Consider the following 15,389-nt stretch of genomic DNA (forward strand, 5'->3'; position numbering starts at 1 on the left):
ATCAATGATAACCGTGATTACATCTCCTGTTTTTAGAACATGCTTAAAATCTAATATGCAGTGAAGAAAAGAAATTCGGAGTCTGGGCCGGATCGTGTCTGATTATTTTTCTTAATCCGGACTACTATGTACATTGTACATGTACAATTGTACACTGTACAATGCACAGTGTTCTTTGCGCATCGCTGAATTGGCCTATTCTGGTGATATTCATGTGAAATCTCCAATCAAGGCATATCATCGCATATCTCATGACTGGCTTATTTCGTTCCCACGCTACAATTGACCGACGGAACAGAGTGACAGTAAAATTATTTTGGCATTTTGTTTCAAATAATCTGATTAAGACTCGTTGCGGCTACTATTGCGCGCCTTTACAAATTTCAATTACCAGTGAAAAGAAACCATTGAGAATACTAACAAGCGATCGTGCGATCTGGCGCTTGAAAGGATCAGAGCGAGTTTATTCCAATAATAGCGCAAATGTTATTGTTAATGGTATTTTCCGGATCCTGGCCCGATGTTTGATCTGGTTGTCCTAATTCCATCGACTAATAGCCACTTGGTGATATTCCTTAACCTGTAAAACTTACTTTTTATGTATATACTCGCAGGCTAATATCTGGAGGAGGTAAATGCGTAAGGACAGCTTTCTAAATTATTATGTGGTGTTAGGTTTATATCGCTAAATTGGAAGGCAATTTTGGTGTTTACCCGAGGATGTATGTGTAATTGAATTTAAAATTCACGATTGCACTCTAACTCATTTCAATTACACCAGTTTCTTAGGTTATCTGACCAGAGCGTTCTATAGAAACAGCAGCAGTTCCCAATGCCGCCTGCTAGAAAAGTCATACGAATTATAATGTATAATCTACATTGTATATCTCTCAGAGCTCCCTCCGTAATATTTCCAATCCGTCATGGCATTATTTCGTGCATTCTGAAACCATAAAGAAAATATCGATATCAATATCAACTTGTTATGTGCAAATATGAGCATAAACCGACGCATAACGTTTATATACCCTCGTGAATGGTTTGATGACGCAGGTAAAAATTTGAATATTTTAGTGCAACTACGTATTAAGCTCACCAATAGCTCATTGCATGATGAGATTTGACCAAGTTGAACTATATTAAATCTCATGATATCAACTTGTCAAGGCGAGCATGTATTTTGATTTTGTTGGCGCAACAATACACGACGGAAGCAGTGTTGTCTCGTAAACTTGACGTGTCTTCAAGAATTTTTGTCACCTATGTACGTTAACACTTTTCATATCTGTCTGGATTGCTACACGCGCCTTTCCAGATATTTGCTATCTTCGGTACTCGTTCAAAGGGACGATATTGACGAATATCAACTGCATCGTTAATTTCCTTCCGACTTCTTGTGATTACTCGGTCACGATGGTCAGGTCGGGGGGATGGGCGGGAAGATACTTTTCAGTAATATATGCCATGCCTGCAATATATTGTCGCTCTCTATTATCTCACAGCCAAGTTGCAAAGTAGTATCATATTACAAGCACAGCCGCAAACACCAAAGATGGCTTCGGGCAAATGGCAAATGCTGTCCAAGATCATGGATCCGCTGACGGAATCTGGCAGACCGGAGCCTGGTAAAGAAGCGAACAAGACAATCTTGAACAGGGATGATATTTTGGAGAGGATTACTCGCTACTGGCCAAAGCGCAGTGAGTGTTTTCAATATTTGCCGCTAACGTTAGGGATAAGTCCGTTGTTATGGGAATTATTGGAGACTTTGAGGTCGTATTCAGGCAGACAGACTGGCAAGATCGATTTTATTCCTTGAAAGCGTAGTTTAACAAATACTTGCAAACAAACTAAAGATACAGATTTGCGATTGTCTTCCATTTACAGTACCGATATGCTTGCGTGTAAATAGCCACTACGTTCCATAAGAGAATTCACATTAACGCATAAACGTAATACGCAATATTACGTACCGTTGTAGCCTTTCAGATAACACATACGTGTTATGGCGCCTGATTACACTAGCAATCATCCGACAATCGGACTGATTGTGTCGGCTTTATTAGTTGTATTCATGGTGTTCGTCGACTATACTGTGGTCATTTACACGAGGCCGATATTCTTCATTTTTATTCCGTAGCTGTCGAGTAGCTGTCGACTTGTGGCACAGTCCGCTTCTAGGCTTTTATAAGACACCGCTTACGCTTACACGGATGAGATGGCGAGGAGATTAGATAAACCTCCAACACCTAGGTATAGGAATTCTGGGTCGACCTCTGTCGGACTCGAATCCACAACCCATTGGTGTTGCAGCTGTGCAATATACGACTACGCTTTCTCGCCACTGGGTCAGTTATTCAGAGGTAAATTCGTCAAACTACACCTCAATGTGTTGGACAATGGACAATTACATATAGGATACTGCACAAAGTGTACAACAGGTTAAACCGCATAGGTAGCCGTCAAGTTGTAATTGGTGGTATCTCCAGCAAGCAATACAGTATTCTTCTCTGCGTCGGTATGACTTGTCATATGAGTTTGTTGACTTTACTTGGCCGGGGCATTGAATATTGGCTCGACGTATGGTTTCATATGGTTATCGAATACCGTCGACACTACGACAGTGACATCGCCAATTTAGATCCAACACGGATTAGTCAATTTGCAGGCTTAATTTGATGGTATTGTGCGATGTCTAGCTCATATTGGACACTGGAACGCCTTGTTGGTGATAACATCCAAGGACCCATCGCCCTTTCGTGAACTATTGGGGACGTTACCGATTTCTGCCTCATTGATTTGTGCGACCGCTTGTTAGCTGCGAAGAAACGGGTGGCAGGCGACTTCACCAGACCGAATCCGTCGCGGAGAGTAGCCTGCGTTGTGTAATATGTGTAATTGTGTATGAATCTCTCCGATACAGGTGCCGAGGCTAAGATACGGCATCGTCGGCATGTCCATTGTCCATTCACATTCATGATTCTAGTCACGCAAGAGATGCTTCTCTCTCTCTCGTTGCAACAATAACGATGACCACGTGCATTGCTTTTTCGCAGAGAGTCTCTATTCGCTGGTTATATAATTTGCGTCGTTCGAATACGCTGAAGGTTAAGGCAGTGAAATTGACATATATCAGTTTCTGAGGTGTGGTGTTTTATAGGTAAACTTTATTTTATAGGTAAACCATGTTGTTTCGTAACGTCGGAGATATATATTGTGGTGTTTCGAAATGATAAAAATTTCAACAGATGACTGACTGATCTGGGCCCCTTCTCCCTTTGCGTTGCTCGTTATTACGGCTTCTTTACAAAATAAGCCCAGAGGAAGACCCGATGAAGGACGTACACAATGATACGAATGAAAGAGCAGGGAAAGCGTCTGAGAAAGAAGTCACATCTGAATTATAACACTGCTGCATATGGCACTAGGCCATGCTGGAAGAAAGATTAAATGACCATAGTTATCCGTTTCGACATCCTACTTTCTGTTCATTGCATCGCACTGTACGTGGTGTGTCCTTAGCGGATGGAAATTGGAAATATAAAATGCCTACGATATTGTTTGAAATTTAGTTTTCGTATGCGCACAATGCACAGTTGCACACTGTCCCTGACCATCCCCCTGGGAGTACAATGTGCAATGGAAGTTACTAATCAATTGGTCAATACGTTGATGCATTCAATGCGGTAACTTAGTATGCACAAAGCTCACGCATCTATTGGCCTACAGACCGCACGCTCCCTAAAACGTCAACTAAGCGCAACTGGACGCCGACACTTGATGTTATCCATAGTCTTACTTGAACTTTCATAAAGAGTAAAGACACGCTTGTGATGTATTTTGAGACTAATCAAGACATGTATCCAAAAAAAATGATGCACGTCATCTACTCGTCGGGAAGTAAGTTATAATACTTATGGGTGGATGTCCTTGATCCACGTACCGTACAGCCTCGGATCGGGGAAAAGGTATACGTGTTCTTCTTCAAATTTAGGGCGTAAACATTATGAGGCGATGGTGCCAAAATTTATCATTTCAAAACACCATATGATCTCGATACATTGAAGAGGTGTACGGAGTCGAAACGACTAGAGAACAACAACGCTATTTAATTAGTAATATTTTGACGATGCTCCCTATGTCTGTACAGTGTACAACTATTCAGATTCACTATATATTGTACCCTACTGTGTACTGTACTATGTATGTGTACTGTACAGTGCACAACTATAGGTGCAACTGTACATGAGTTAATTTGTCCGTCCGCACCGAACGATTGCATTACCGTGAAAGTATTCAACTACTTATTCTGTAAAATTGCTTCGTCACATATTGCACTTTGTTCTGCAGGCATATATAATCGAGGAGTATACCTGATCGAGGGAGTAGATGAATTATAGCTCGTTAAACGGTTAGGTATTTACGGCTATCTCAAGAATAGAAATTTGAATTTCAAGTATAGCTACAGTTGAGGTTCATACGTTATGTATGCTTCAAAAGAATAGCTTACGTTATGCTATTGCAGATACATTCCGCCAGCAAAGTTTCATATGGAGCAAATAATATCCTCCTTTTAGTGGCACAAAGAGATACATTTTATTTTGAACCATTTCACGTCATCTGTTGGTTCGGGTCATCGACAGGAAGTAAACTCCATCGACTTTCAATTGCTTTGCAAAAACACTTTACTTTCCGGAATAAGTAAGGTGCATTCCAAAATCAGCGGAGCGTCTGTCAGGGGTCAGTATTCTTTATAGCGGCTTTTCCTTTTAAAATAATGGGATTCGTGCCTACAACGAATATAAGGTTGTTTGATCTTGATTGGTAATGGATAGTGTATGAATTGAGACGGAACTTGTAATATGTTGTTTCAGAGTTTGTGCCCTGGAAGGAAGTCCAAGTCATACTCCACCCTTTGAACGGCACCCGTTGCAGTAGTTAACGCGATGAGTCCCATATGTCCCATATGATCAATAGCCTATACCAGGGGTGGGCAACCTGCGGCCGTAGACGGAAATTTGTGCGGCCGTGACACGTAATTTAATTAGTATGCGTTGGCGGCCGTCGACAGGCACATTGCATTGATCGAAAATTTCCGTGGGACGTTAGTCAATTGAAAATAAATTGAAAGCGCTTTACACAGCTCTTGCATGTACATAACTTCAGTATGCAATTGTAATTGAATGATATATTCGTATTGAAATAAACCCGAATATTTGACACTCGCCGGGAGTAATTGTCAGCAACTAGTAGAGAATTGAAAATATCATTGTATATCAACAATCGTATCACAGAATATGGCGTCGCCGGCATGAATTTCGAGTAATCGAGACGAACAGATGGCTTAAGCTCAATGAAATCGGACTATTTTTAGATAATGCACGAACTTCTTATACGTTTGGTGGATTGTGATAAAAGCCGACTGCAAAGTGTACGTGAATCGAAGAATCGAAGCCTCTCCCGAGGATGACTTTTGCAACAGTGGCTCTTACACTTTTTAGACCGCGACCCAAATCCGAGTTTGAATGGCATCTCGCGACTCAAGCCACACACATCAAAAATAAGACATTTTAACACTAGTATGCTGCGTTCGTACAGGCATCCGTATGTATGACAGCAAACGCGCAGAGAACAGTTGTACGAAACGCAGCTTTATGAAACACAGCTGGCTCACGCGATGTCAAATTGTGGTGGAATTTTTCTGCGGGTCGCATTTGTACTGCATTTGTACTACTGTCCAGTTAACTTGCAAGGGATGGCCTATTCGCTGCCGATCATCCCGACGACCGGACATGTCAATATCTAAGGTTTTGACCAACCAGTGACAGTCAATTTTGGCCAACGTTCGGCCGATCTTTTTACCACCGCATTTGTCCTGCCGCATTCTAGCCAAACTTCCTGTCTTCATGTTTTCCATGGCGGAAGGGGTTGGCCTCAAAACACCTGTGTACTTCGTTCCAGCGCCTGAGCGCTGCATCCCCTGCACTAAGTATCCCAATGGGGTCCGACGTTGTTTTCCAGGCAAACCAATGTCGGACAAATCTGTTCTGAATTCAGTCCCATTTGTGTGATATAAAGGTAGGCACATTTTCATGATCAAGCCATATTAGTAACATCTTTTTACGTATCTGACTTATTGGCTATAGTATACCCAACAGAGACCTCGGACATGTACATTGTACATGTACAAACTATTCGTACAAAATGGCGCCAAGCGCGAATAAATTTTTTGTTGCAATAAATTCAACAAATATTACACATATTAGAAGATCGCTCTGGTACTGTTGCGACCCAAAATTGTACCCTCCGCGACCCACGCTTTAGGAGCCCCTGTATAACATAATAACAAGATAATGATGTGACCTAAACGACCTAAAGCGTCACGGTCACATTACTTCCAGCAGCGGAAACACAGTCTTTTTGGAGGCCTAGCGGTAGCCGGAGCTGGAAAATATTTATTCGCCAGATTGGAAAACCAAGAAAACATTTCTCTTCCAAGGGATTTATTTACTTTGCTGCTCTGTTCTTAAAATACACCGCTGTACCTCATTATTCCTAGCTGTGACAGTCTCTCGCACTATATTTCCGAGAGTAATTGCTATCATCGAGGAGCATCTGTTATATCGACACCATCACGTTCATCATTCATGTTCAGGGTATTAGGGTGCATATGTCAGCAACAGCGTTAGTACGAATGCCATGATTCTTGAATGCGGGCGGTGAGTGCTAACACAATTGAAGTAATTGTATGTAATACCGCTTCAAATTGAATACGCTGACTGAGAGCCAGATCGCCTCATAAAGTCACTTATATCACTTGTAACTCATTTCCCGGTGTCAATCAAAACCGCTTTACTGACAAAGTGATTAATCCTATAAATTCGAATCGACATGGATGATTCGGTTCATACGGCATGAAAAAGATTCGATCCGATTTCGAATCAGTGATTCCTTTTTCCCGTTCCTAGTCAGGATGTTTGCTATCTCAATAATTTTAATACGATATCACTACGTTGCTGAGATTGATTGCCCATACAAATTACTTTTTCTGGTAGCGCCTCGGAGTTCCCAACCGGTGGTTTCTGGTGAGGAATAGATGCACTTGTAAAATAAATATATACAGTATATACACATACGGATGCATATCACCACGATTACGGTTACAAGTTTACTGCTCTGGACTGCATGCGTAGCTAATTTATGGCGTGTAGTTCCCAAAAACTCATTTTGAATCATGGATAACCAATTTTTGGGTCACACATTTAGCACGAGCAGCATGACATGCAATAAGCCTTCGCAGAATTATGCGGGTTACCGATACACAAGAAGTTCTATGTTGCAGTAAAAGGCGATTGTTTTTGTCTACTGTTAGACGTCCCAGGCATATTGGGTGCACTCAAATAAGTAAATAGCTTGTCCGTGACATCCAGCATATCACTCTGGTGAACTGAAAGTTTGATAAAGCGTAATGACTAAAGTTAAATGAAAATACGACCTAGTTTCCTCGACCTCGGATTCATGTCTATTCAGAAAATTTGTGAACAACTGCCAAAATCTTTAGTTCTCTTTAGACGGGTCGTCACTATTAATCATGGGTCACCTCAACTTGTATCAATAGAAAGTCCTTACTAAACAAAGTCTTGGCAAATTTTATTATGTGGAGCATTTGCGAGGGTTGGATTGGAGGATTTTAGGTTGTGGGGAATGAAGAAAGAAATGTTGAGAACCTCCGGTCTACGGATTAGTGATACAGACGCTAAGACAAGGTCTCCTGTGAATTAGACGCGTCACATGTTGACGGAGAAGAGCCATTGCCAAATTAAACCAAACACCCGCATATCGATTTGAAATCACGAGCGGTCTAACAGCTAACTCAATAATAGCAGGCGTACACTGCAAAATATTCGGGATTCTCAGCATTCCATCGATACGATTACAGAATTTGACAGATTTAAAATGCAAGACCGAATTATTTATGGGCCCAGTTCGAATTTCCCTTTATCGCGGCAAACCTTGAATATTTAATTCCCCAATCGCCGTGTACCACAAGAGATGAAGTCTATATTCGAATCGACGAAAGAACTCGTTATGGGTATAAATCTCGTGGGTAAATCGAGTGTAAGAATACACCGATGGGGAGTTTTCGGGTCAACATACCACGGATACATTTTGATATGAAATACAATGGCGATATAAATATACATTCTCATTAGTCTCAAACTTTATGCATTCTACAAGAATTATGTCCGTCAGCCATATATTGGGAAGGCATACTCAAATACACTTCGCTGATTTTTAAGATGCTGAATGTATTCGGAGCGTCTTTAAGTTGCCAACTAGAGGTATGCCTGGATTACTATCCGTGGTGAAAGCAGCCTAATTTATAATACATTTTCCCACGGGTTGCTCCAAAGTAACATTACGATATGTCGGAAACCAGGTTCTATCACTCGATCTGTTTATGTTTTGAATATTCCACGAAGCGGAGATCTTCTTATATTGTAATACTGTAGATTTCGTGGGTGTCTCGCTATTTCTTGAAACCTATCACATTGGGATATATTTTTGATGGAAAACAGCATATATGGATACTAGAATAGCCTGCACTTCGTCACGACGCAACATTGGCCTTTGTCGCTTGTTTAGCAAAAGCGCAGGTAGCGAGTACTGTATAGAATTGCCATTGAATTTGACAGGAAAACTCAGAAGGTTAAAATACTAGTTCCTGAAGTGTGTTTCTAGACTGATACTGTGCAGGATCAAGATTTGGAATTGTTGTGAAATGCGTGAACATCAAGTTCTGGATCTCGACTCCGTATTTTTCCTCAAGTACTGGCACCGAATCACGGAAGCAGTCTATAATTTTTTGATTATATTTAATTTGAAATCTACAGATTGATTCAGCGCAACTGTGTGCTCATGAAGCAGCACAACGTCACAACATTTTATCTAAATTTCTATTACTTATGTCAATTCAAGAACTTGTAGATGAAAGTCACTTAAGTTTGACATGAAAACTATTTTTAGAATCCAGATCTTGCATTAAGAGATGAAACTGAAGCTGGACTGTGTCCGGAATCTACAATTATTAACCATTAAACTTAAGCGGACAACTAAGCGACGCGAGACGATTACATTTGATCACTTCGGTCCTTGAAATCTTTTTTTCTGATCAGGTCGGTATAAATCATTTTATCACGAGCGCCGAAAATATTCGATCATGACCTACCAAATATCATTCGCATGACGCTTATGGAGGATCACGCCGAATACATAAAACACCAGATAATTATATTGTTCATCGTAGTGTGAACGAATTCGAGTAACAGCAATCGAAAACTTGCGGGATTACTTTACATCCCGAGATTTTCTTTAATTATTAATGAAATTTTCGTAAGTCAACGCACAAGCCGCGTAGAATAGAGTTTTTCTCCTTTTCGCAACTCTTCTCCCCGGTACAATTACCACCACGTCGTCGGAACAGTTTTAATCTATCGCAATGTCGACGGCGTTTATGAAGTAACTGCAGAATTTCGTGGACTTGATTTTTTTCATTACCAAGGAGCAGCATGCTGGTTGTGTGATCGATAGCCTGCATTATTACGACCTTTTCTGTTGAGTACAGCCTTGTTTGTCGTAGTGCCAGAAACTAATAGAATATTTGGTCTGGTCTCGCGTTGTATATTAGCAGGATTTGTAGGTACCCATCTGGGGTTAGTATGAGGCTGTTAAAGGCTATCCCTGTATATAGTTCTCAGGTCACAGTTGCAGATCAAGTTTGAGAGTGATGTTAGCGCAACAGTATAGTTATTAGATGCCCAGAGCAAGATACCCCGCGTCTGTAGATGTTCACGATGTTGGTATAATCTTTAGTTAACCCGCTGTTGGATAGGATTGGAGTGCAAACGCAATATCTTTGTGCGCATTACGATGCAACGAAGGGCTATTCCTACAAGTCGGCGACTCGGAGCTCTCGCTATAGTTCTATAATACGGAGTTGTGACCATGCGATAGCGAGTGTGGTTTACGGGGATGCGGCCTTCGATGGAAACCAGTGTTCAATTGCATTATAGACATTTGTCTTGCAGGTTGCTATAAATTGGTCAGGAAAGTAAAGAGGGTAATGAAATGGTGTTAGCTTATAACCGGATGACCCAAAAACTGACACGCGGACCTCATGCTGGCACTCGCCAGGCAGCGAGTTGATTTTTTTTTCGGTCCGACAGCACTATTCTCACGGCTGTTAAGCCACTCCTCGTATCTCGTTACAAAATCAGCAATTCATTTCCCATTAACTTATTCGTCAAGTTTTATGTGTAGCTTTTCGATGGCTTATAACTGAGATAGTGTATGCAAAACAAATTCGAAAGCGTATAATGGAGCGAATGCATATTTATGTATAGAAGCGTTTGTTTCCACTTTAGGGGAGCTTCTGTGAATGCGTGCAATAGACGTGTTAGCGCTAGCCTTTCCGTTACAAAAGAAACACGCTATCGATGAGATAATTGGGCTCCCAATGCGTCCGTACTAGGAGCTTCTTACGAGCCATATTCGAACGGGAGCTACCGTCAGGGGCTCGTTAAATTCTTCCAAGATTTACAAGATAGTCGAATTCGAATGGTATTATGCCTTGTGTAGCTTACCTTCGACAACCTTGTTGTTAATAATGTTTTAAAAGTCATCTCCCTTTCGTGAAACTTTGTCGGTTTCTAACTTATTGATTGTTATCGACAAGGTACCGTGGATAGTCCAGAAGGTATCAGACTAACGTGACGTGGTGTGAAAGGTTTGAGCTAACCGTACCTGATTGGTCTTGCCAAATGCGGCAATATCCGTGACGCGAAGAGTAATCTATAGTCATACGGTACATCCAACGACTCCCTTTCCATTGACCAATAAAGGCTTTTGGAGGATATTAAGCGAGGGGTAGTATAGGTTTTGCGCAGAAAATGAGTTTTATGTTCGGTAACATAACTTTTAGTGAAAACATATGAGTCACGAAAAATCACGGAAGCTGCTGTTCTCGATCGCCGAGGTTACTTCGAATATTGTCCCAAGAATGATGGGCATCTGGGCAGATTATGGCACTGCTATTTTAATGTTTTGTACCCTGTATATATCTTTTTTAGTACACCAGAAAGTCATGCTTTGAGGGTCAAATAAGATCGGCGCCCACCAAGGAGTATAGCACGGCACACAGAAAACATTACATCGACCAGGACAATGAATCACATTGTTTTGCTTATATTGGAGGATTCCGCTGTGAGGGTCTCTTCATCCTTCAGCGTGACCCGCCTTTCTAATGATACCATTCCATTTTTTTGCTTCCGATTGACAAGAATTCGGTGTCCGCAGCGAAATATCGTAGTTTGCATCCGTTTTTGATGACTGGTTCCAAATGTATTACCAACTCTACCTGAAAACATTTACCTGTATCTTATAGTCGTGGAATTTCGATATGGTTCAGTACTGATACGATATTTTTCCACAGATAATGTAATTATGAGAAATTTTTTAATCAGTTTGATACGAAGACGTATATCACCAGGATTATAAATCACTACGTACGGACACGACACTACAGACAATGTCGCGCAGGTCAATGCGCGTAACCTATGGTAAGCGGATCTTTTTTAGTTCCCATATTGGACTGCTTGTATATAGAATAGTCATTATAGTGATCGATTAAAAATTTTGCAAATTTGAATCACGAAATATCCATTTTCTGCCAATTTCTATAAGCATGTTCAAATTCAAGCAATTCGACACCATATGCCCTACTGGTTGGTGAGCCGTTCACGATTGCCAGATTCGAACAGGTATTGCATTATTATATCTGTATCAATCAACGCGCGCTTTTGCTGGACTCAGCATCGTAAAAGAGTTTGTAATTATCGAATATGGATTATGCTTATCAGTGGGTGCGGCTAAATGTTATATCCGAGGACTCATGTCTATATTAACTGGATTAAACTGATTGTTTGGTTATTTATATATATGGCATGTGATTGCGGTATTGCATCTGTACACTTCTACTCGATGAGGCTACCTGCCGCCATTCAGAATTGACATGAACGCATTTCGTTTGACGTACTGAACAACAATAATTGGGGCTGTCTTGGCAGACCTTGTGATTTTTTTCTTGTTAAACGAGTCTGTCTCCGTGTCAACACGACAACTGTAGCAGAAGTAATCGATTGCGTGTGGGCATTATGTGTAGACAAGGGCGGTATCTTCCAGATTCTGGTGATTCTTATTCTTATGGCGCAACGAGCCTCCCAATACGAGGGGTGTAGTAGATAATGCGCCACGTGAAAAACTATATGCATAAGCTTGCAAATATAGTTGACAGAATCAGACGAACAGGACCGTAACTGCCGCACCCCACCCCCCCCCTCAATTGGGGGGTCGACCTCGAAGGGGGCCCAAAATTATTTCGTCAATTTATGCAACCTCTTCAAAAACTTTTCGCGCTGTGCGCGATTTAATATGACCAACTATCTTGTTTCTTGGGTACCCTTCCTCCAAGAAAAATACGTATGATTTATAGAAATGGGCATTTCGGCGTCGACAATTACCGCACCAAGACATATGCAGTTTAAGGCCATATAACATGCGACTCCGAGAAGTTTGCCACAACGATCTGTAACGGGAAAACCTTGACCGAAAAGGACTGCCGACCGAAAACTTCGATATATAATACATACGATATATATTTAATTGTCCAAAGGCGCCTAAATAGCTGGCGCCGAATGTTCCTGTCCTGGAAATATGAACCCCACAAGACAAATGTCATCCCACAGAGAAAAATTATTGGCCAGTGATGAGATTCCAATTTTAAATCGTGTGCGTCTTTTAGTTTAGTACGTTTGGGCCATTTCAATATCTTTTTATATAGCACACAGTCACGGAATAACATCATATAACAGTCATCATACCAACCGGTCCGGCCGAATATGTTTAATTATTATTTACGGTCCCTACATTATCCAAGACTCCTCACTCTGCTCTACTGCTGGTAAATCTAATTACGTGAGCAGAGAGAGGATGAAAATTGATAGTAATCTATATGCAATTCCCGATCATATTGACCGATTCAATCATGAATTATAGAAAATTTTAGCGCTTAGCACGGTTAGGCGACGTATAAGCTCACTCGCAGAACAGTACAACGTATCTCGTCGATAAGTAGCGGAAAAACATATAACCGAGTATTTTGGTCTATCTCCTATGGTGGCCCAAGACTAGCATTTGGGGGGGGGGACTGACGAAGTGTTGTTTGGTCCTGCAGACGAACAATCAGTGTCCTTACATGTATACCGCGGTGGGTTTCATTTTTTTCAGTCGGTTCTATCCAGGGCTGTGGAGTCGGTTAATTTTAGCACCGACTCCAACTCCGACTCCACACATTTTCAATGAACCGACTCCGACTCCGACTTCGGCTCCGACTCCTGAGTCTTGAATAATACCGACTCCTACTCCAACCCCGACTCCAACAGTATAACCAATTTACTTCGAAAATTATATGCCACAGTGACGGTTAAATGACTATCATATACCCATTAAACATATGCTAACATATGATTAACGATGGTATGCAAAATTGCTTCATTGTGGCACAGCTCGATATATTCACTATGCATGAAAGATTGCCTTTCTAAATTTCTTTGATGTTTTCATATTTCAATTTTCATAACCGGGACTCTCTAATAACCTTATATGGATGAATCACTCGAACACGACATCCATCCCATACTGTATAATTAAAATGTAGATAAAACAATCGAAGTGTTGCTCTTGTGTATGAGTCAGCAACTAATACAGAGATGCATCTTAATAATTTTCTTATTACACATGCACTGCACTGATTACAACCACACACACTCTCACTACTAGCATACGTCTAGTCTACCGCATGCACTTACTCAAGTATTCAAGGACTAGGACTTGCAGTCTTTCTTGATAATTTGTTCGACCCAAGCAGCTAAGCTACACCACAGATATTTTCAGTTTTGTCAAGTGGAAAGCATCGTTTGGTTATATTTACATCAATTTTACAACCAGGCGATATATTTGCTCTGTCACAATATCATGGTATAATTCCAGAAATTACATCAATTCGTGACTGCATCGCGAAGATGGATATTGCTTCTTTCTACCTCTATGCAACTGAATAGTATTTTGCAAACAATGTTCAATTCTATCTATGTCAGGGGTGGCCATTGGTCAACCTTTAGGGCAAGAGGGTCGTATGAGATTTACAAACCATTGCGCGGGCAACTTGAATGTTGATAATCTTATTTTTAGTTGCCCGATAGGAACGAACCGAATTTGGTAACATTGAAAACAAGACTTATATGACTACGTTTTAAAATTGATAATTATTATGTCATGAGAACTCAGTGTGCAACTGTACACGTGTACAGCGTGCAGTAGGCCTAATGCCGTGGTCGCGCGAAGCACGAATTTCTTTCAAAGCTAATGAATGAACTCGGTCAATAAATATCTCACTTGCACATAGTGGGGGTTGCCTCTTTATAGCAATCGGCTCATTTGGGTAGGACAGGATTATTTGGCGTTTTAGACACAGCAATATCGACGGTATCGGTGAACATGGTTCTGTCATTTTGCGCAAATGCTTCATCGCCGACGATCTCGCTTCAAGCGCACAAGCGAAGTCCCGTGTTGGACGACACGTTATCTCCTAATTGCGAGTATAGTTGGACTCAATTCTGTAGATTACGCGTATTTATAATTTCTAGGAGGGTTTCCAATACTAAATGCAAGAAATGTGACAATAAATCATGCGAAGTGCTAAGAAAAATTTCAAGTCAAATAAATCTGCTACGGAATATTCTTCTTCATGGTCAAATACGAAGATCTGCGTTGAATGTGGCTGGCCCCTGGTTGCGCCAATGCGTCGAAACTGATGCTTTACTCATCATCAAATATCGCGGTCAGGCGAATCAAATTTTGGCTGGCCTTACAATTTTACCTGATGTTATATCTAATTTCGAGAATTACCTCGCAGGCCACACAAAACCTTCTCGCGGGCCACATTTGGCCTGCGGTGCACCGTCTGGCCGCCCCTGATCTGCATCGTTACTAATAACAGTGCTTGATAGCAGTGTTGGGATGACTCGAGTCATGACTTGACTCGAGTCAGACTCGAGTCACCTTTTTCGTATGACTTGACTTGACTCGAGTCACTTTGTTAAAATGACTTGACTTGACTTGACTCAGCGTATCAGAAATGTGGATTGACTCGTGACTCGGAGCAAAATTCACGAGTCAATTACAAGTCCTCAAGTAATTGGTGTCGATAAAAATCGCTGTATCTTGCATATGTGTTTGGCTTGTTCGCGAAACGCTGGTGTAACCGTGAAAGC

General features: G+C 41.1%; 1 protein-coding gene across 2 annotated transcripts in view; it reads left to right on the top strand.

Moving 5' to 3' along the window:
• The first annotated feature begins 1,506 nt into the window (after window positions 1-1,506).
• Window positions 1,507-15,389, top strand: part of LOC145457794 (short transient receptor potential channel 7-like) — a 53,792-nt gene continuing 39,909 nt past the window's right edge. Inside the window, exon 1 of one of the 2 annotated variants that reach the window (XM_080336079.1) lies at window positions 1,507-1,700. In XM_080336079.1, coding sequence (XP_080192205.1) covers window positions 1,553-1,700 — 148 coding nt within the window. In that variant the 5' untranslated portion in view covers window positions 1,507-1,552. Of the gene's footprint in view, window positions 1,701-2,929; window positions 11,619-15,389 lie in introns of those variants that run through there. The other variant, XM_080336080.1, reaches the window with a different exon arrangement.

This window comes from Botryllus schlosseri, chromosome 15 (genome assembly GCF_051294905.1).
Source record: "Botryllus schlosseri isolate E-star chromosome 15, Bs_hap1, whole genome shotgun sequence".
Taxonomy (NCBI): domain Eukaryota; kingdom Metazoa; phylum Chordata; class Ascidiacea; order Stolidobranchia; family Styelidae; genus Botryllus; species Botryllus schlosseri.